At 39.0% G+C, this 21,604-nt stretch overlaps 2 protein-coding genes across 2 annotated transcripts; both read left to right on the top strand.

The window, feature by feature from the left end:
- The first annotated feature begins 8,926 nt into the window (after window positions 1–8,926).
- On the top strand, window positions 8,927–9,874 carry LOC129553946 (olfactory receptor 51G2-like). The gene has a single exon (XM_055422617.2). The coding sequence runs from the start codon at window positions 8,927–8,929 to the stop codon at window positions 9,872–9,874; it is 948 nt and encodes a 315-aa protein (XP_055278592.2).
- Window positions 9,875–18,213: 8,339 nt separating this feature from the next.
- LOC129553947 (olfactory receptor 51G2-like) lies at window positions 18,214–19,212 on the top strand. The gene has a single exon (XM_055422618.2). It carries the CDS (start codon window positions 18,223–18,225, stop codon window positions 19,180–19,182), a length of 960 nt encoding a protein of 319 aa, XP_055278593.2. The 5' UTR covers window positions 18,214–18,222; the 3' UTR covers window positions 19,183–19,212.
- The last annotated feature ends 2,392 nt before the right edge of the window (window positions 19,213–21,604 follow it).

Below are 21,604 nucleotides of genomic sequence, written 5' to 3' on the forward strand. Positions count from 1 at the left end.
CCATGAAATTAAAAGACGCTCACTCCTTGGAAGGGAAGTTATGACCAACCTTGATAGTATATTAAAAAGCAGAGACATTACTTTGCCAACCAAGGTCTGTCTAGTCAAGGCTATGGTTTTTCCCGTGGTCATGTATGGATGTGAGAGTTGGACTGTGAAGAAAGTTGATCGCTGAAGAATTGATGCTTTTGAGCTGTGGTGTTGGAGAAGACTCTTGAGAGTCCCTTGGACTGCAAGGAGATCCAACCAGTCCATTCTAAAGGAGATCAATCCTGGGTTTTCATTGGAAGGACTGATGCTAAAGCTGAAACTGCAGTACTTTGGCCACCTCATGTGACGAGTTGACTCACTGGAAAAGACTCTAATGCTGGGTGGGATCGGGGGCGGGAGGAGAAGGGGACGACAGAGAATGAGATGGCTGGATGGCATCACCGACTCTGTGGACATGAGTTTGAGTGTACTCCGGGAGTTGGTGATGGACAGGGAGGCCTGGCGTGCTGTGATTCATGGGGTCGTGGAGAGTCGGACATGACTGAGCAACTGAACTGATGTGTATATAATAAGCATATTCATTGTATATATAACAAGCATACACATGATATATAACATTGTTTAAAATGCTTTCCAGAAAAGTCACCAAATTTTTTAACATAATTGTCTTTGAGATTTGCCAATATTTTTATATGCAATTGAATATATTCATTTTCATAGTTGTAAGCTTTTGTCTGTTGTTCAGAATAAAAGAAAGAGCTCCAGAGATTTAGCTCTTCCAGTTACTCTTGCCTTTCTTTACTCCACATATTACAATTAATAAGATAGAATAGGCTTCTAGAACTCTAAATATTCTTTCCATTTCCTTAATATCATCAGACCCAAACACAATCTCTGCATGGGAACTTCTGGAGAGTTCATTATACCTGCTACCCTTATATATATGAGACTCTCATATCATCTTTTGACTGATTTTCATATGGCCTCATAAAATTCCTTTTTAAATTGTTTTTACCTTTTTGTTTTATATTGGGGTATCAGTCAGTCAGTTCAGTTGCTCAGTCATGTCCGACTCCTTGAGACCCCATGAATCACAGCACACCAGGCCTCCCTATCACCAACTCCCAGAGGTCACTCAAACTCATGTCCATCGAGCTGGTGATGCCATCCAGCCATCTCATTCTCTGTCATCCCCATCTCCTCCTGCCCCAATTACAAATAATGTTGTGATAGTTTCAGGCGAACAGCAAAGGGACTCAACCATACATATACATGTATTTATTCTCCCCTAGAGTCCCCTCTCATCCAGGCTGCCACATAACATTGAGTAGAGCTCCCTGTGCTATACAGTTGGTCCTTGGTGGTCATCCATTTTAAATGCAGTAGTGTGTACGTGTCCATCCCAAACTCCCTAACTATCCCTTCCTCTCATCCTTCCCCCTGGCAACCATAAATTCATTCTCTAAGTCTGTGGGTCTCTTTCTCTTTTGTAAGTTCAATTGCATCAATTCTTTTTAGATTCCACATATAAGGGATGTCATACGACGAGAGTTGGACCAAAAAGAAAGCTGAGCACCAAAGTATAGGATGCTTTTGAACTGTTCTGTTGGAGAAAACTCTTGAGAGACCCCTGGACTGCAAGAAAATCAAACCAGTCAATCCTAAAAGAAATCAATCTTGAATATTCACTGGAAAGACTGATGCTGAAGCTGAAGCTTCAATACTTTGGCCACCTAATGGGAAGAGTCTACTTATTGGAAAAGACCCTGATGCTGGGAAAGATTGAAGGCAGGAGGAGAAAGGCACGACAGAGGACAAAATGGTTGGATGGCATCACCAATTTGATGGACATGAGTTTGAGCAAGCTCTGGGACTCAGTGAAGGACAGGGAAACCTGGACTGCTGCAGTTCATGGGATCGCAAAGAGTCAGGCATGATTGAGTGAGCAAACATGATATTTCTCCTTCTCTGTCTGATTTACTGCACTCAGTGCATAAAATTCCTTTTGACCTATATTCTGGTGTTTCAACCAAATTTTAACTCTCACTCTATGTTTTTTTCCTCAAACAGTAGGCTGAATTCTGGCCCATCAAATATCCGTACGTTTAACCTGTGAATGAATATATTAACTTATGTGGCAAAAGAAACATTGCAGATGCAATTAAACTAAGGATCTTGAGATGAGGACATCATCCTGAATTTTCTGAGTGGGCCTGAGGCATCACAAGATTTTTGTAAGGGGGAGGCCGGCTGTCAGAAGAGAAGACATTATATTGATGGCTTTGAAGGTAGAGGAATGAGGCCATAAGCCAAGAAATGCAAACATCTGCTAGGTTCTGAGAAAGGCAAGACAACAGATTCCTCTAGATATCCTTCAGAAAGAACTGGTCCAGCAGATACCTTGATTTTAGTCCAGGAAGATTCATTTTGGATGTTTTAATTTCCAGAGCTGTAAGATAGCAACGTTGTGCTATTTTAAGCCATGAGTTTGTGGTGATTTGATTAGCAGCAATAGGAAATGAACACACCTACTTTACCAAGCATGAATATCCTGTGCTTCTTTAATTAGAAATAATTATCTCCAGTGACTGATTTTCCACTAGCTTCTCATCAACAGTTTTAAAATACATTATTAAGACTCTCAATCAGATATAGCTATCACTCAGTACCTAATCTAAAATTTCCCTCTGGCTCAAAATTAAGCTATTTGAAAAAAATGCATAAATGGTCTTAATAGTCTTATTCTTCTCAAATCATTTTAAAATACATTTTGTTGGAGTTTAAAACCTGCATGTAAATAAATGAAAAATGTAACAAATTTTTGTAAAATTGGGCATCCACATAAATATCACCTAAATAAAGAAATAACACCCAAATTTCCTCTGCAGTCTTTCCTGAACATAACCTTACCACTGTCACATTAAATCGCTATTCTGACTTTATAGTGTTCAGTTCATTATTTTTCTTTTTATTGTGATTATATAAGTGTGCATCCCCAAACAACCTAGTTTATTTGTATTTAAACTAAGTAAAATCATTTTTTCAACTCCATTTGCAATCAAATTTTGTCTCTATTGCTCCATTGAAACTGCCTGGGCAAAGTTCCCCAATGAACACTCAATTATTAATACCAAATCAAATAACCTATTTCAAATCCTGTCTCCTCATCCCTGGACACTGGTCAGTATTTGATATTATCATCTGCTGACTTCTTAGATGTCTGTGCTTTCTCATCTCTTCCAGCACCTCTCTATTTTGGTTATTTTCTGGTCTCTCTGGATAATTCTGTTCATTGCATTTTCTGGCCAACTCTGAGTACAAATGTTGCCCTCCTCAATCCCAAATTCATCTCAGGGGAAGGGAGCGGGTGAAGACACAATACAAAAAATTTATTGTAACAAAGATCAGTCTGTGCAAAACCTATTTATCTTGGAGGTAATCTGTTAACATTATCACTCAAGGAAATAACACTCTAGAGATTCAACTCTCAATGTATTTACAACCAAGATACTTACAACTTAAGGAAACTATCCTCTGGATTTCTAGAAGAGTTGGAGGATATATCTATTTCTGCTTTATTGACTATTCCAAAGCCTTTGATTGTGTGGATCACAATAAACTGTGGAAAATTCTGAAAGAGATGGGAATACCAGATCACCTGACCTGCCTCTTGAGAAACCTATATGCAGGTCAGGAAGCAACAGTTAGAACTGGACATGGAACAGACTGGTTTCAAATAGGAAAAGGAGTACGTCAAGGTTGTATATTGTCACCCTGCTTATTTAACTTATATGCAGAGTGCATCATGAGAAATGCTGGGCTGGAAGAAGCACAGGCTGGAATTAAGATTGCTGGGAAAAATATCAATAACCTCAGATATGCAGATGACAACACCCTTATGGCAGAAAGTGAAGAGGAACTAAAAAGCCTCTTGATGGAAGTAAAAGAGGAGAGTGAAAAGTTGGTTTAAAGCACAACATTCAGAAAACTAAGATCATGGCATCCAGTCCCATCACTTCATGGGAAATAGATGGGGAAACAGTGGAAACAGTGTCAGACTTTATTTTTCTGGGCTCCAAAATCACTGCAGATGGTGATTGCAGCCATGAAATTAAAAGATACTTACTCCTTGGAAGGAAAGTTATGACCAACCTAGATAGCATATTTAAAAGTGGAGACATTACTTTGCCAACCAAGGTCTGTCTAGTCAAGGCTATGGTTTTTCCGGTGGTCATGTATGAATGTGAGAGTTGGTCTATAAAGAAAGCTGAGAGCCGAAGAATTGATGCTTTTGAACTGTGGTGTTGGAGAAGACTCTTGAGAGTCCCTTGGACTGCAAGGAGATCCAACCAGTCAATCCTAAAGATCAGTCCTGGGTGTTCATTGGAAGGACTGATGCTGAAGCTGAAGCTCCAATACTTTGGCCACCTCATGCGAAGAGTTGACTCATTGGAAAAGACCCTGATGCTGGGAGGGATTGGAGGCAGGAGGAGAAGGGGACAACAGAGGATGAGATGGCTGGATGGCATCACCGACTCGATGGACATGAATTTGAGTGAACTCCGGGAGTTGGTGATGGACAGGGAGGCCTGGCGTGCTGTGATTCATGGGGTCTCAAAGAATCAGACATGACTGAGCAACTGAACTGAACTGAAGGATATAAAGGATTGTATGCCCTGGGTATCTAAATACATTGCAAGATGTTTCTGTGGACAGAATAGCTATGATCAGTTGATGATTTTGATCTCTATGGACTTAAGAAGAGCTTAGGCTGGAAACAGAAGAAAGGAAGCCTGAAGCAGAACTGACTGTGTGTTCTAAGCTTATACCATAGATCATTTGGAGATCTGGCAAAGACCCACAAAAATTAGCAATGGACAGCTCTGTCTGGTATATGCACACCTGATGCTTCTCTGAGACACTAAGCCATAGGGATTGGATATAAGCCTCCAGAGAGAGCCAGAACCAGTGCTTTATAAACCTGCTCACCTGGTATTATGCTCAAGGCAGGGAGCCTAAGGAGGCTCCAGATGTACCATGATCCACAGAGGTTGTGTCCCTGCCTCAGAGCCTGGTGAGTGATCGAAACACTTTGGGTGAGTTTAATTCTAATCACGCTGTTTGTATACTTGAGATGGAAGTCAAGAGAAGTCATGAGCTATGCTAGATATGGTTGCAAACTTGACTGTGAGAATTTCTGAGGCAGGGTGGACATTTGTTGGAGGTATCTAGTATCTCTTATCCTCTCATATGATACATTGTATAGTTTTAGAAACCATCCCTGACTCCTCTTTCCTCATCCAAAAATCAGTCAATTTTTTAAGATTAACTGCAAGATAAATTTCATATGTAAAACATACATTAGATAATTGATAATAATTAATGTAAGAAAGAAAAGAAAGAAATAATGAAAACAGAAAGAAAGGCAGGAAGGCTGGGAAGCAAGGAAGGAAGAAAGAGGGAAAAAATAAAAGCTGGAAATACGGTTTCTAATTCTCACACTGCATTGTAACAGAGATGACACCAAGTATTTACCAGTGAAGTTCTTACAATGAAGAAATAGTCTGAAAAGAAATGGTATAAGGGACTGATAATATTAAATCTATAAGATTTTTGAAAGCATAATTGCCCTGTATTGATACTTTGAAGAACTGTAATGATTTAGTTTATATAGCATTCCTCATGGTCAGTGCAAGTAACTCCAGGACTCTGTGCAACTTAGTGTTCTAACGCAGCATTAACACCTTTAAAGATCTGTATGGCCACAGAGCTACCTAGCATCTGGACAACATAGAAATGTTTCTCAGAAAGTTGTACATTTTTTAAAAAAGAATTTTAAAATTCATATTTGCATAATCTCCTAAAAATATTAGAAAAATGTTCAACAAAATTTCATAACCACTTTATAACAACAAGACAGTTAAAGATGAAACTGTTGAGGGAAACCTTATCCAGAGAGAAGCAAGTATTGCCTTACGCTGCAAGCTCTAGCCATTGTCCAGAGGTGTTCTCTTTCATTCTGTGTTATCTCCTGTCATTTTAGCATTTCTTTGTGAACAAATACAGACATTTTGTAATGTGTGTTTCTTCTCTATGTATACATGTGTCAAAAATGTATAGCTGCTCCTTACTAACTGTTAACATTCAAAAATCCTTTAAGGCTGTGGGAGAGAAGGAAATATCCAGGTGTCTTATTTTATCAGATAAGAATGCAGACTGGAATATTTCAACACAGGGAAAATCTAGACTCTCAGTTATTTAGTGAGGGCTTGGAACCCTTCTCCTTCATGAATCAGAACCAATACAGGAAGGTACATTTCCATAATTACTTAAGTATCACAATAAAATGAATTTGCTTTCTGAGACACAGTTTTACATTCCTCTTAGGGATGTTGCAGAGTCTATTTTATTCATGTTGTTGTTGTTATTGTAGACTCTAAATCGTGTCCGACTTTTTGCGAACCCCTGCATTGTAGCCTTCCAGGCTCCTCTGTCCATGGGAATTCCCGGACAAAAATACTAGAGTGGGATGGCATTTCCTTCTCCAAAGGATCTTCTTATTCAAGAATTAAACCCGCGTCTCCTGTTTTGCAGGCAGTTTCTTCAGCACTGAGCTACCTGGGAAGCCTATATTGTATTCACACTACAATTTCATCATTATCTGTCTCATCATTATAAAGTGGTTACGACATTTTGTTGAACAGTTTCAAATATTTATAGGAGGTTATGGAAGCCTGAATAAAATATTCTCCCACAAATAATAATGCTGAATTTCAGTTTTTTTTTTTTTAACTTTTACTATCTATACTTATAGGAATTTCATTTTATTACATTTTGAGGGGGGTGCTTTTCCTCTCTGTTGAAAATACACTGTGATTCAGTTCAGTTCAGTTCAGTCGCTCAGTCGTGTCTGACTCTTTGTGACCCCATGAATCACAGCACGCCAGGCCTCCCTGTCCATCACCAACTCCCGGAGTTCACTCAAACTCATGTCCATCAAGTCAGTGATGCCATTAACAGTGTATAAATAAAATTTGTTAGGGGCAGTTTGATGGATACAAAGAATACTCATTACCCACCTCTCCCTCTGTAACTGCAACTCAGAGAGTTTTTTCGGAACAATATAGATGATTCCTAGGACTCATCAGCTCTCACATCTCAAATAGTGTACTCATATAAAATTCCAGTATTCATATTTGGATCACAGATCCATCTCAAACATGATAGGCCTGCTTCTGCTTTTTGCTGTCTTTACAGAGAGCTCTTCTCTTTTTCCTTCTTCTTCTTCATATTCATCATCCTCTTTCACTACTTGTCCTATAATTCTGCCAAAATTTACTATTAAATTACCCCACTTGTTTTGGTTCTGACCATTGTTGCTCACCCTCCACAAAAATTCTTCTTTAGCTTCTCTTTAGACTAACATATAACATGTGGAATGGGGATCGAAGGTGTCTTTTATTACTTTATCTGGCAATATTACAGTCAGTTTATGAAAAAGAGTTAGAATATCATGAAGATTAGTTAGGGCTTCCCTGGTGGCTCAGACAGTGAAGAATCTGCTGGCAATGAAGGAGAGTCGGGGTCAGTTCCTGGGTGGGGAAGATCCCCTGGAGAAAGGAATGGTTATTCTTGCCTGGAGAGAGGAGCTATGTGGGCTACAGTCCATGGGGTCACAAAAACTGCTCATAACTGCCACATACATGACTGCCCAAGAGGATGTTAACAAACAGACTCACCATTCAATGTGAACAAAGATTCTTTGGAACTCCATGAACTAAGATTTTTCACTTTAGCCCTTTCTTTAATAATTGTCCTCAAGGGAACCAGAATCATTAAAAAGGTGAGTCATGGAAAGCAGGATGCAGATTCACAGTTGGGATTCTTTATCTGTCTCATGGTCAGTGCCCTCGTGAACTAGTTTGTGAACATGTTCTCTGGTGACCTATGGGTTATAGGACCTTCAAAAACACAACTTATATATCGTATATCAGTATATGACTAAAATTGAGTACATAGTAGGAACTCAGTAATTGTGTAAGACCAGTGAGAATATATTGTATCTCCAACAACAAATACTATCTAGCCTTCAACTTCTTCTCACATGTCTGTACTAGCTATTCAGACATTTTTAGAGAGCTAGAAGTAGGATTGAGAAGAAACTTGAGTCCAGTAAACAAACACATCAAGGTCAAACCCTTCCTAGAGTCTTCCTGTCACAGATATTACTTTTGATGATGTCCTGACTGCCAAAGCAAAATATACATCTGGTAATATCAGGAGTTCAGAGTTAATATTAACATTTTTATGTACATTATTTCCTAACCCCTGAGCATTGATTAGATACAATGATCTGAATCTTGGTTTCCTTACAACCCTATTCTATTATAAAAACTGTTTTAGATTATGCACATGGACTCTATGCTCTCAATACAGAGTTCCCCTTTGCATTTTTTATACCTTGAAATATCTTCATATGAGGAAGGAATTTTCTATATGTGAAGGGCCAAATTTGATATTGATAACTAGGACAAATCACCAAGAATATAGCACAGCATTATTCCCCAGGCAGAGGTCAACAACCTTTTGGATATCAAGAATGGTTTGCCTGGAAGACAATTTTTTGCCTCCCAGACCAGGAGGGTGGGTGGGTGGTTTAGGGATGACTCAGGTGCGTTACATTTATTGAGAACTGTATTTCTAATACTAGTACATCACTTCCACTTCAGAAGATCAGGCATTAGAACGCTGAGATTGGGGAATCCTGTCCTAGGGAAATTTCTACAGAAATATGATTCAGTATTGTGACCAGAGCAGTATTACTTTAGGCATGGGCCAGGGGTATACCACATGGGATGAGACGATAGAAAATGCTATGAAAAAATAATATTTTGTTGCTTCCACAATTTTTAAAGGGCAAAAATCTCTCAGAGTTATGACAATTCCTATCAACAATAATGCCAGCAGTTTCTTCTTCATACTGATGGATTTCCCAGGACTGGAGACTGCTCACTGCTGGACAGCTATTCCTGTCTGCTTCGTCTATCTTCTCTCTTTGCTGGGCAACATCACCATACTGTACATCGTCAAGTCTGTTCCCAGCCTCCACACTCCCATGTACCTTTTCCTCTCCATGCTCTCAGCGGCTGACCTGGGGCTCACAGTGTCCACACTGCCTTCCATGGCAGCTGTTTTTCTCCTGGGCCAGAGGAAGGTGGGAGCTGCAACCTGCTTTGTGCAACTCTTCTTCATCCACACATGCTCAGTAATTGAGTCAGCTGTGCTGTTGGCCATGGCTTTTGACCGCTGTGTGGCTATCCGAGAGCCCTTACGCTATGCCACCCTCCTGACAACCAAGCGCATCGGGGCCATTGGGCTGGCCAGTGTGTCCCGGAGTGCTGCCCTCCACCTGCCCCTGCCTGTACTCCTTGGAAGACTGCAATTCCAACCTGTGAATGCACTGTCACATTCCTACTGTGTTCACCCTGATGTTCTGAGGCTGGCCAGTTCCAGCACAGTTGTGAACAGTGGCCTTGGGCTCTTTGTGATGCTCTCCACACTGGGGCTGGATGCGGTCCTCATTCTCCTCTCCTATGTGATGATTTTGAAGACAGTGTTGAACATTGCTTCCAATGCCGAACGGCTTAAAGCCCTCAATACTTGCATTTCCCATATTTGTGCTGTACTACTATTTTACACCCCACTGGTCAGCCTGTCTGTGATCCATCGCTTTGGGAAAAAGAAGCTGCCAGCTCAGATATACATGCTTCTCTCCTATTTGCACTTTCTTGTACCTCCAATGCTCAACCCAATTGTTTACACTGTCAAAACCAAAGAGATTCGAGCACGCATTCTAAAGATGCTCCAACCCAGTAAACTCTGAGCCTCAGGGTTGAAACCCTGGTTATGATTTCCAGCTTGCTGATTGAAGATTTCTCAGAGAGGAGGCAGAGAGTACTTTTCATACAATCTATCAATTAATAGTCAGAAACACTGACCAAAATACATTATGGTGTTTTTCCAGCCTACTTAACAGTGCCTCCTTAACGAAAAACAAACTAATCAACAAATACGTTTCTTATTTGACAAAGTCATTATCAGTCTGCAGACTACTCAGATTATTGCAGAGGAAACCAACAGCCTCCTGAGAATATCATTTTCATGTAAAAGCAAGCAAATTAGAAAAGTAGGATTCCAAAATGACGTCTAATGATGTCTTTCAACTAAAAACCTAGAACCATACAAAATTAAGCTCAAGGAAGCCTTTTTTTGTTGTACTGTCTGAAAATTTGACAAATATGTGAAATCAAAATATGTTTTTCTTATGATTTGCATACTAACTTGAGATGTGGGTTACACTGGTTAATGTAAACCAAGTAGAATATTTCAAAAAATTGAAATGCGTTTTAATGAAATAAATACATTAATTATCATAATAAAATGGAACGTATTACGATGTGAATATTATGCAGATCAGTGTTTCTTTAAGCCTCATGAGGTATGAAAGCAGATACAGACTCCAATATTCTTTAGCCCTCTGAAAGTAATTAAAGCACTGCTCCTCAATTTCTAATAAAGACATGGCATATTCTGAGCCTACATAAACTATCGTGTTATAGTCTTTGAATGATGAATACCATGTACAACTGAATTTTCTCTGAATTTTAAGGAGGATTTAAAAAGTAAGCAAAATTGTCATCCTGCAAGGCCATTTTTATGAGAAATGACTAGGCTTTCATAGGCTAGTCAAAGCTAGAGAAACTGATTTGCTTTGGTGTCCTGGTTTCTTTCTTTCAAAAGTAAATCTTGAGTTAACCTCTTTGATAGAATTGCTCTATCACAAACATAATCTGTACTAGTGATATAGGGAAAAGCAAATTTTGACTCCATATTGCATCTGTTTCTTTCATTTTAATCTTTGCTTACCATTGCTTTTGTTCACTCAAATGATATTGTCTATACATAATGGCCTGCCATAGGGAATCCTGCCCCTCTATCTGAATGTTAAACCAAAATGCCTTTGTTCAGGACCCTGTCCACAGGAGATATCTACAGGGAGGAAGAAATTAACACATCACTTCTCTGAGATTGGCCATTTCAGGAGATATTTGTAACATTAATGACCCCCTTTTACCTCCTCACCTTCCCCCCCACCCCGCCATCTGTATTATATTAAAGAATCTGGTATCCAGAACCCAATAAGATGTTCTTTTTAGACAGTAGTCTGCCATCTTCTACAGCACCCATCTTCCTATATAAGGTCATATTCCTTGCCTCAACACCTAGCCTCTTGGATTTATTGATTTGTCATGTGGTGAGCTTCCCTGATAGCTTAGTTGGTAAAGAATCTGCCTGCAATGCAGGAGACCCTGGTTTGATCCCTCGGTTGGGAAGATCCCCTGGGGAAGGGAAAGGCTACCCACTCTAGTAATCTGGCCCAGAGAATTCCATGGACTGACTGTATCGTCCATGGGGTCCCAAAGAGTTGGACAAGACTGAGCAACTTTCACTTTCATATGTGGTAAGCAGAGGGAGCTTGGATTTGTTAACACTAGGTAACATTAGGTCAAGTAAGTCTGCCACTCACAGGCTAATACTTTCCTCCATTAGGAAGAGAATGGCTCTAAATTTGCATTCAATTTCCTTGTCTGAGCTTGTAAAATACAGTCAGGCAGAAAGCCCAGATGGGTATGAATTTCACATCTTGTTTCCTTTATCACAAGAAATCAAAGATCTTCCTGCTTGTTTTTCAAGGTTTGGTATATTTTATATATCTTGTCCAGAGTTAGAGTTATTTATTTATTAGCTGGAATATGTTTAATATCCATTATTTCTTTATAACATATAACATGAAAGTGGAAATTGAAGTGGAAAATTTTTTGAGCCTCTCTATTTTTCTGCATTCATACTTGGGGATTTGACAAGTAAGTGTGTCTACAAAAATTAAGCTTTCATTTTATTTTGCCTCTACTGTGAAACAAAGAACTTTACAAAACATTATTTCATAGTAGCATTAATTGTCTTGGTTTTCAATGCTGTGGCTAAATTTCTAATTTCTATTTAACTATAGAGACATGACCTCAAAGTTGGAAAGTCTTTCATTTTATTGAACTTTACAATTTCTGTGGCAACAATAGAAAGTTTCTTTGCTGCATTTGTAAGACCATCATTAGCATATAATTTATTTGATGTTTAATATGTGCTTTTAAAATAACTTTGTACAGGATGCTCTGGGCTGGTGTACTGGGATGAACCAGAGGGATGGAATAGGGAGGGAGGTGGGAGGGGGGTTCAAGATGGGGAACACATGTACACCCGGGGCAGATTCATGTCAATGTATGGCAAAACCAACACAATAATGTAATTAGCCTTCAATTAAAATAAATAAATTAAAAAAATAAAAAAATAAAATAACTTACTAGTGAGTTGGTGATGGACAGGGAGGCCTGGCGTGCTGTGATTCATGGGGTCGCGGAGAGTCGGACACGACTGAGCGACTGAACTGAACTGAACTGAACTGAACTGAACTAGTGATTTGTAATATTATTATATAAAAAACTCACTATAGTATTATAAAATAACAATCATATTAAAATAACAGATAATTATTCAAATATTTGAATAACAGCAAGCATTGTTTTAAAATTTTTAATGGAGTACCTGGTTTAATCTTCAAAACTACGGTGAATTAGCTCTTTTCACTATTCTAATTTTATGGATAAGGAAACTGAGTCAATGAAAGATTAAATAACATACCCAAATATTCTGAGCTATTAAGGAACAGAGTTGAGATTCAATCCTAGACAGTTTAGCCCCAGGGCCATTGATGTTAATCATATATCTGTTACTTACCAAAGGTAGTAATGTTATATTTTAGGGACATAAGAAGTTAGGCCCAAAAGAGCCTGCACATTAGACAATTACCAGTAAAGACTTTTTTCAACTCAGGCCTTTCTGATGTTGAAGTTTGTACTCTAAAAAAGGCCAACTGCTTTTTAATTGGAATATACAGGGACTCAGTAACTGAAAAATTCAGCCTTGGCAGGTCCAAAGAACTTCCAATCACAACAGAGTCTTTGGCCCATTGCAAAACTTGTTTGGCAGTGACATGGTTAAAGGGAGTTGCTTCCCCAAAGCCCAGAGTGTTCATCAAGGGAGAAAATTCAGGAATGTACCCAGGAGAGGGGCTGGAAATGTTCTCAGATCTTATCTCCTTCTGGGTAAGTAAACAATCTGTGGGGTTTGGAGTGGAAAGAAGGAGTAAAATCAATTTGCCAAGTTTTCTTATTAGTGCTAGTTTAAAATATGTTTTGAAATAAGACCCTGAAAAAGGATATTATATTGAAGATTTAGAGGAAGAAAAGGGGCTCTTCATCTTCAGATACTATCTAGGAGCTATTGGATAGGTTTTCCAAAGAATTTCTCAAAAGTGTTGTCATAACAGATAGAACTAATTAAATGGCAACTAGGAGCTGGCAACTTATTTTCAAAAGCCCCCACTGTCTTAAATACAGCCTGATATGTGTATACCTGAATTTCTAGGCAGATGGATTCTATGTTCCTTAAGGGAGATAAGCTAAAGTGAGGAAAAGTTTAAGGAACAGAATGGTAAACCAGGATTGCTGGTTTGTGAAGACAGTTTGAAAAGATGGTCTGTTTCTCCTTGCAAGATGGAAGTGAACAAAAAGATGTGAATTGATAAGCTTAACGTGGTCAAGATTACTTGCAATTTTGTCTAAATCTCTGAAGAATCAGCATTGAAAAAGTGCCTTGGATTTTGAGTATGGTAAGTAAATTTTCTAAATTAAAGGATGGACAAATATTCAGTTATTATTTACTTTCTAAATACTTCATAGAATACTAGGAACTCTTCTATCCACTGTTCTAGTTTATCTTCAGGTAAAACTATCAGATTGGCACACAATGAGAATTAGTACAATTCACCCATTTCCATTCTTTAGATGATGCAAGTGAAATTAGCATAGTATATGTGAGTGTGTGTATGCAGTGTGAGAGGAGAATCCTTTATGAACGTGAAGCCTCTTCTCTCATTATTTCCTATAACTATCATGGCACAATATTCTCTCTCAATGCTGTTGATCTGAATCCTAATGTGCCTAAGGATTCTATGGTCATTCCCTGTGGCTCAGCTGGTAAAGAATCCGCCTGCAATACGAGAGACCCAGTCCCTGGGATGAGAAAATCCCCTGGAGAAGGGAAAGGCTACCCACTCCATTTTCCTGGCCTGGAAAATTCCATGAACTGTATAGTCCATGGGGTCACAAAGAGTCAGACATGATTGGGCCAGAGTTTCACTTTAATGTGCCTGCAGAAGAAAATAAATACTGGTGTTAGAAAATCCAGTGTGACTTCCCACTTTGTACCTTGATTCCACGGTTTTCTCCTAGTTGGAAATCTGTGGACAAAACAAAAGGAGGAATTCCTATGAGGAAGAAGCTCACAGGGCATCCTTAATTCTTGTGGAAACAGCTCTTGTTTAAGTCCAAGTTTTGTCCAAGTTGCTTTGTTTATTTATTTAGTGTTTTATTGCTGGAGCCTGAACCAGAGTCTAGCCTGAACCTAGACTTTTCAACCATATTATTCTGCTGCTTACAATGAAATCCCTTCACTCAGCAAATACGTTTTTAAAAACATTAAAACAAGAAAAATCATCACATACACATGAATATATACACAAACAAACAAAACTTTCCCTCTTCTAAGCAGTTTAGTACAAAACATAAAAAATAATAATATACACTACATATATGAGCATCTCAATGTCTTCTTTCAGAGCTCCATTTTCTCAAAGACTAAGTAAGTGAAATAAGGCCGGGAACCCTGAATCTGCTTATTTTAGGGGAATTCATTGTACTTTTACCTGTACATGTAAAACCTGTGAGTGAAGCAAAGGGTCTTTGAATCTGTTGCTGCTGCTGCTGCTAAGTCACTTCAGTCGTGTCCAACTCTGTGTGACCACATAGACGGAAGCCCACCAGGCTCCCCCGTCCCTGGGATTTTCCAGGCAAGAACACTGGAGTGGGTTGCCATTTCCTTCTCCAATGTGTGAAAGTGAAAAGTGAAAGTGAAGTCACTCAGTCGTGTCCGACTCTCAGCGACCCCACAGGGACCGCAGCCTACCAGGCTCCTCCATCCATGGGATTTTCTAGGCAAGAGTACTGGAGTGGCTTGCCATTGCCTTCTCCGTTGAATCTGTTAAAGAAATGTTAAAGATTCTTCTCTAACTTTGAAGAAACCCCAGGGTGAAGATAGGATGGGAATTCAGTAATTGACTAGAAACTTCATAAATCTGTATGGAAAAAGGATAAAAAAGCATGTCCAACTTCCTACAGCAGCAGAATTTAGTGGACAGATTACCTTATCAACAATGTGATACTTTTCAAACAGATTCTTTACCCAGTGAGCCATCAGGGAAGTCCTGAAATTTTTTTTTTAAATAGTATCCTTATTTATTATAATCTATATCTTTACTCTTTAATGATCTATGGTCAACTCATTTGGTAGATCCTACTAAAACACTGTGTTTGTGACTGTCTTTGTTGATTCCATCTCAGAATTTAGCACTAAGATGCAAGGTTTCTTTCTTTGTCTAAGAGTGTTCCTTTTCTCTTAACTCATGACTTTTGATTCTCCCCCATTTTTTTGTTTTAGTGGGACTTCAAGAGCACCACACTCATCTGTTTACTAAGCAATACTATTCCTAAGAATGTACCACAGTGACTCTCAGACTTCGGTTTGCATCAGAATTACCTGGAGAATTGGTTAAAGCACCTTAATTCTGGGCTTCTTCCTGAGAAACCATCATTCAGTAGGCTTGGGTGGGACCTAATAATTTGTCCTTATTACAATTTATCATGCTGCTGATACCACTAGCCCAGGGTCCACACGTTCAGAGCCACGTGCTATATATTCAGCACAGAAGAGAATACCACCCTGATCTCTGAAGCCCCAGCAAATGGAATACAGTTTTCTTAAGTGATAGTATTGATTCTAGAAGGTTCACCTAACTCTCTTATTTCTGTTGCAATTACATCTATCATAGATACCTACCTCCTAGTTAACCTGTGTGCTAGTAACATACTGTATTCCTTGCTAAATCTGTATCTGACTCATGAATCTCTTTTTATTGACATCTTATTGTTTTTTTTCATCATTCTATTTCCTGGATCTTGAACATTGCCTCAGACAGTTTAATTACTGACTGAAAATGTAGGCATCTAACCTGGTGGTAAGAAAGTAGATTACAATAGACAAACCTGAAGGGGCCATTATGAAGGAACTTTAAAAAAACAGGAATTCATGAGAGTTTTTAGTTTCATTTGATTTAAAGATAAGGTTTATGAGTACCTCAAGTCTGTTTGACTGGCATTTGTCTTTCAAGCAACAATATTCAGAGTAAAAAGCACTGAGTCAGAGAGAATCACTTCCAGTCCTGGAGCCTCCTTTCACTTATTTATTTTTAAAATAATTCTATTTATTCCTTTATGGCTGTGTTGGGCCTTTGTTGCTGCATGGGCTTTCTCTAGTTGCAGCAAACTGGGGCTGCTCTCCAGTTGCAATGTGCAGGCTTCTCACCATAGCAACTTCTCTTGTTGTAGAGCATGGGCTCTAGAGCAGGCTGGCTTCAGTAGTTGCAGGACGTGGGCTCAGTAATTGTGACTCCTGGTCTCTAGAGTACAGGCTCAGTAGCTGTGGCTCAGAGACTTAATTACTCCGTAGCATGTGGGAACTTCCTGGACCAGGAATCAAACCCATGTCCCCTGCATTGGCAGATGGACTCTTTACCCCTGAGCCATGAGGAAAGCCTCCCTCCTTTTATTATCTATGCAAACTTAGGAAAGTTAAGTATTTGAATTCTTCATGATTAAGTTGCTTTGTCTGGAAAAACTGATTTGTTACATTCTGAAGTTTGAATTGCTTTCAAATGGTATATATGAAAATGTTCTGTAAAGTACTTCACATAAAATAAAAAGGAAATGAACTATATATTTTTACCTGCAGAAGCAAAATGAAAGAATTCACAAATATGCAGACCTCTTTTTCAAAGAGAGAGTAATACTAGATTGCATTTCCCCTGGCATATAACATGAAATGTGATAAAGAAAAATTATCAGTACCATCTGAAAAAAAGTCTCTGAGTATAAGATTAAATAAGATTCCTCGAAATTAAATTACCCTTTTCATTGTGATTCTTTAATGTTTTGTATTTCTGGAAAACTGCAGTAATCTCCCTTTGTTTATGATTAGGAAGGAAAGTGAAAAAACTTTCAAATTGAGTTCTCTTTCACTGTATTCTCAGAAATGGAAGTCATAATGGGCAAAGTATCGGAAGGTGGTTGAGATGACATGGAGTGACACAGTGGCCAAAATTCAAGGGAGAGAACACAGAGAAAACAAAAGATCTACTCTCAGATTTTTGTACTCCTCCAGAAATTACTTTTTAAGTGGAGCTAAATCCTGATTCCTTGGCAAACAAATGTCTTTTTCTAGTTTCTATAATTTCATAAATATAATACTGAATAGTTACTGATGATCTTTAAAGTATCTGTTCAATATGCATATAAGACAGTGAATCATAGATATTAGACAATGAATCATATTTGGATAAATGTCCATAACTTGGCATTTTAGATTGCATGTAGAAAGGCTTCAATTGTGTGCTCACACGGGTGTGTTAATGTGTTAAAGGGAACCATGTTTTAGTAAGTAAGAAGGTATCTCTCTGCAAAATTCTCATGTTCACCTTATTAAAGAAGTACTTACTGAAAAGTATGTGAAGGAGATTGTGACAGGGAGTGAGGAAAACTGAACTCTGCTTTTAGATCAGACACACTGACTACACTGGGACCTGGATTTAATTTCCCGGTATGTATAATGTAGAGTTAGAATCAATATGGTCTCACTCCCTTTCAAGAACCATGATCCAAACTCTGATTTAGGGTTAAATTTTGTTGTGTGGCTCCAGAGCCAATCTTACTACATATGCATGATTTCTTCTAATAATTCAAACTCACTTTTTTTTTTTTTTTTAAGGATTCCTGATCTATGAACTAGGGGGAATACTTGGAAAAATTAAAAGGCTGTAATTATCAGAGAATCATTTTGGGGAGTCTTTTAAATGTATTAATTTATAGAACAGATTCTGACCCAGTAATCTTTTAATTCTAGGGTGTGTGATTATACTTTTGGAGTTCCACCCCTCAGGTCACCATGGCAGACTCCAACCACACTGGCACCTCCTTCTTCCTCACAGGCCTGCCAGGCCTTGAGGCTGTGCACACATGGCTCTCCATTCCTCTGTGTGCCATGTATGTGGCTGCTCTGGCAGGAAACAGCCTGATCCTGTGGGTGGTGAGGTCAGAGCCCTCCCTGCACCAGCCCATGTACTACTTCCTGTCCATGTTGGCTGTGACTGACTTGGGCATGTCTGCCTCCACCCTGCCCACCATGCTCTCCATTTACATGCTGGGAGTCAGGGAGGTGTCCCTGGATGTGTGCCTGGCTCAGCTCTTCTTCATCCACACCTTCTCAATCATGGAGTCCTCTGTGCTGCTGGCCATGGCCTTTGACCGTTTTATAGCCATCAGCAAGCCCCTGCACTATGGCACCATCCTCACGAGTCCCAGGATTGCCAGGCTGGGCCTGGCCATTGTGGTACGCAGCATCAGTCTCCACATCCCAGCCCCCATCATGCTGAAGCAGCTGCCTTACTGCAGGACTCGCCTGCTGTCCCACTCCTACTGCCTGCACCCAGACGTCATGAAGCTGGCCTGTGCTGACACCCACATTAACAGCATCTACGGCCTCTTTGTGGTGCTGTCCACACTGGGGGTGGACTCTGTGCTCATTGTCCTGTCCTATGGGCTCATCCTCCAGACAGTGCTGTCCATTGCATCCAAGACTGAACGCCTCAAAGCCCTCAACACTTGTGTCTCCCACATCTGTGCTGTGCTGCTCTTCTACACACCTATGATTGGTCTGTCCATGATCCACAGATTTGGCAGACGAGCTTCCCCTTCCAGCCATGTGCTGCTCTCTTATCTGCACTTTCTCACACCTCCAGTGCTCAACCCAGTGGTTTATACCATTAAGACCAAGCAGATCCGACTGAGGATGCTGCACCTCTTCCGCTCAGATGGGACCAGCATCAGAGATGCTCAGGATCATTAAGTCTTTGGTAGAGAGAGAAAAAGCATGCAAGACTCCATCACAATTTTCTAATGAGCCACTGAACAAAAAGTAAGCCCCGTAACGAAGAGAAGAAGACAAGAATGAGACATACAACATCTTCCATAGAAAGTTCTCAGTCATGGGAAGAAACAACCACATCAGTGACTTATTTTTCATTAAACAAATTTCAGCCTCTGTTTTAGAAGGAAAATTCAAAAATTTAAGGCTCAAGGGGAGAATTGCCGTTCTAAATGGAAAAGGGTCTCTAAAGAATTACTTGCAAACTTTACAAATGTATTTTTTAAAAAAGGACATAAAGAAAGCTTTTCCTGGGAGTTTAAGAGAATTTGGGGCAAATAGGGTTATGGGTATGCTTGGAATTCAGTGATATTGGAAGTATTTTGGAAAATCTCCATTGAATATATTCTTCATGAGGAAATGAATTCTTTATTTATTGTTGACAATTGCATCCCCTTTCTTTAACATAGCACTTTCTATTTATTAGGTGTTTGGCTTGTATTTATTGAATTAAAGGATAAATGAATGCCTGGGTTGTATTTTTGAGGAAGACTGGCAAGAATGAAGTATTCATAAGGGAATAAATGTAATTCTAGATATGTGAAAATCAAGAATAGGTGTACTTCTTAGTTTGCCTTTTAGGACATTTCAGGATTTTGCTGTTTCCCTCTATTTATGAATATTAATTTCAAAGATGGTTTCAATATTCTGCTTTTAAACAGCAAATATGTTTGGCTAGAGTTATAACCCCAATTTTTGAATAAGAATGAAAGCAAGAAGATTGTTCCTTCAGAAGGCTCATAACATATATTTATTTATTATTTTAATTGGAGGCTAATTACTTTACATTATTGCATTGGTTTTGCCATACATTGACATGAATCTGCCCTGGGTGTACATGTGTTCCTCATCTTGAACCCCCTCCCGCCTCCCTCCCCAACCCATCCCTCTGGTTCATCCCAGTGCACCATCCCTGAGCATCCTGTATCATGCATCGAACCTGGACTGGCGATTCGTTTCACATATGATGATATACATGTTTCAATGTCATTAAATTAAGCTTTGATCGAACATTTTAAAAGCAAAAGTATTCATAGTAATGGTTATATGGTAAATGTTGCTATGGGCACTTTATCCTGAAGTGTTTTTCGCCGCTTTTAGAACCTCATTAATGATCTAATAGGTAAATATCCTCTTAATCATGAAAAAGAAAATATTCTCAGAAACTAGTTTTTTATGATCAATAAATTAGGGAATGAGGGAGACCAGGAGAACATTCATGTTTCAAATTGTTGCTAATTATAACTGCATATCATCTAATAATAAAGGTATTTTCTTGTCATAAACTGTGCAATTTCAGTTTATTACTCACTATTTGAACTGAAAATGGGAAGCAGAGAAGTGGTATTATTTTGCCACTTTTTATGATATACCATGATAATAGTCATTCTGTAATTGATCTACACAATACACTCACTGTACTCAATATGTCAGAAAATTTGGAAAACTCAGCAGTGGTCACAGGACTGGAAAAGATACGTTTTTATTCCAGCCCCAAAGAATAGCAATGACAAAGAATGTTCAAACTACTGCACCATTGCACTCATCTCACACGCTAGCAAAGTAATGCTCAAAATTCTCCAACCCAGGCTTCAACAGTGCATGAACCAAGAACACCCAGATGTTCAAGCTGGATTTAGAAAGGGCAGAGGAACAAGAGATCAACTTGTCAACATCCAGAAAAAGCAAGAGAATTCCAGAAAAATATCTACTTTTGCTTCATTGACTACACTAAAGCCTTCAACAGTGTGGAACACAGCAAACTGTGGAAAATTCTTAAAGAGATGAGAATACAAGACCACCTTACCTGCCTTCTGAGAAACATGTATGCAGGTCAAGAAGAAACAATTAGAACCAGATATGAAACAACAGACTGGTTCCAAATTGGGAAAGGAGAACATCAAAGCTCTATATTGTCACCTTGTTTATTTAACTTATACGCAGAATATATCATGTGAAATGCCAGGCTGGATGAAGCACAAGCTGCAATCAAGACTGATGGGAGAAATATGAATAACCTTAGATATGCAGATGATACCATCCTAATGGTAGAAAGTGAAGAGGAAATAAAGAGCCTCTTGATGAAAGTGAAAGAGGAGAGTAAAAAAGTTGGCTTAAAGCTCAACATTCAGAAAACTAAGATCATGGCATCCGGTCCCATCACTTCATGGGAAATAGATGGGAAAACAGTGGAAACAGTGTCAGACTTTATTTTTCCGGGCTCCAAAATCACTTCAGATGGTGATTGCAGCCATGAAATTAAAAGACACTTGCTCCTTGGAAGGAAAGTTATGACCAACCTAGACAGCATATTAAAAAGCAGAGACATTACTTTGCCAACAAA

Source organism: Moschus berezovskii, chromosome 14 (assembly GCF_049115385.1).
Source record: "Moschus berezovskii isolate FMDL1 chromosome 14, NW_MosBer_1.0, whole genome shotgun sequence".
In the NCBI taxonomy this organism is placed as follows: Eukaryota; Metazoa; Chordata; class Mammalia; order Artiodactyla; family Moschidae; genus Moschus; species Moschus berezovskii.

Excerpts from the sequence above, each read along its gene's own strand:
- LOC129553946 (XM_055422617.2), top strand. The coding sequence starts at position 8,927 with ATGACAATTCCTATCAACAATAATGCCAGCAGTTTCTTCTTCATACTG.
- LOC129553947 (XM_055422618.2), top strand. The coding sequence starts at position 18,223 with ATGGCAGACTCCAACCACACTGGCACCTCCTTCTTCCTCACAGGCCTG.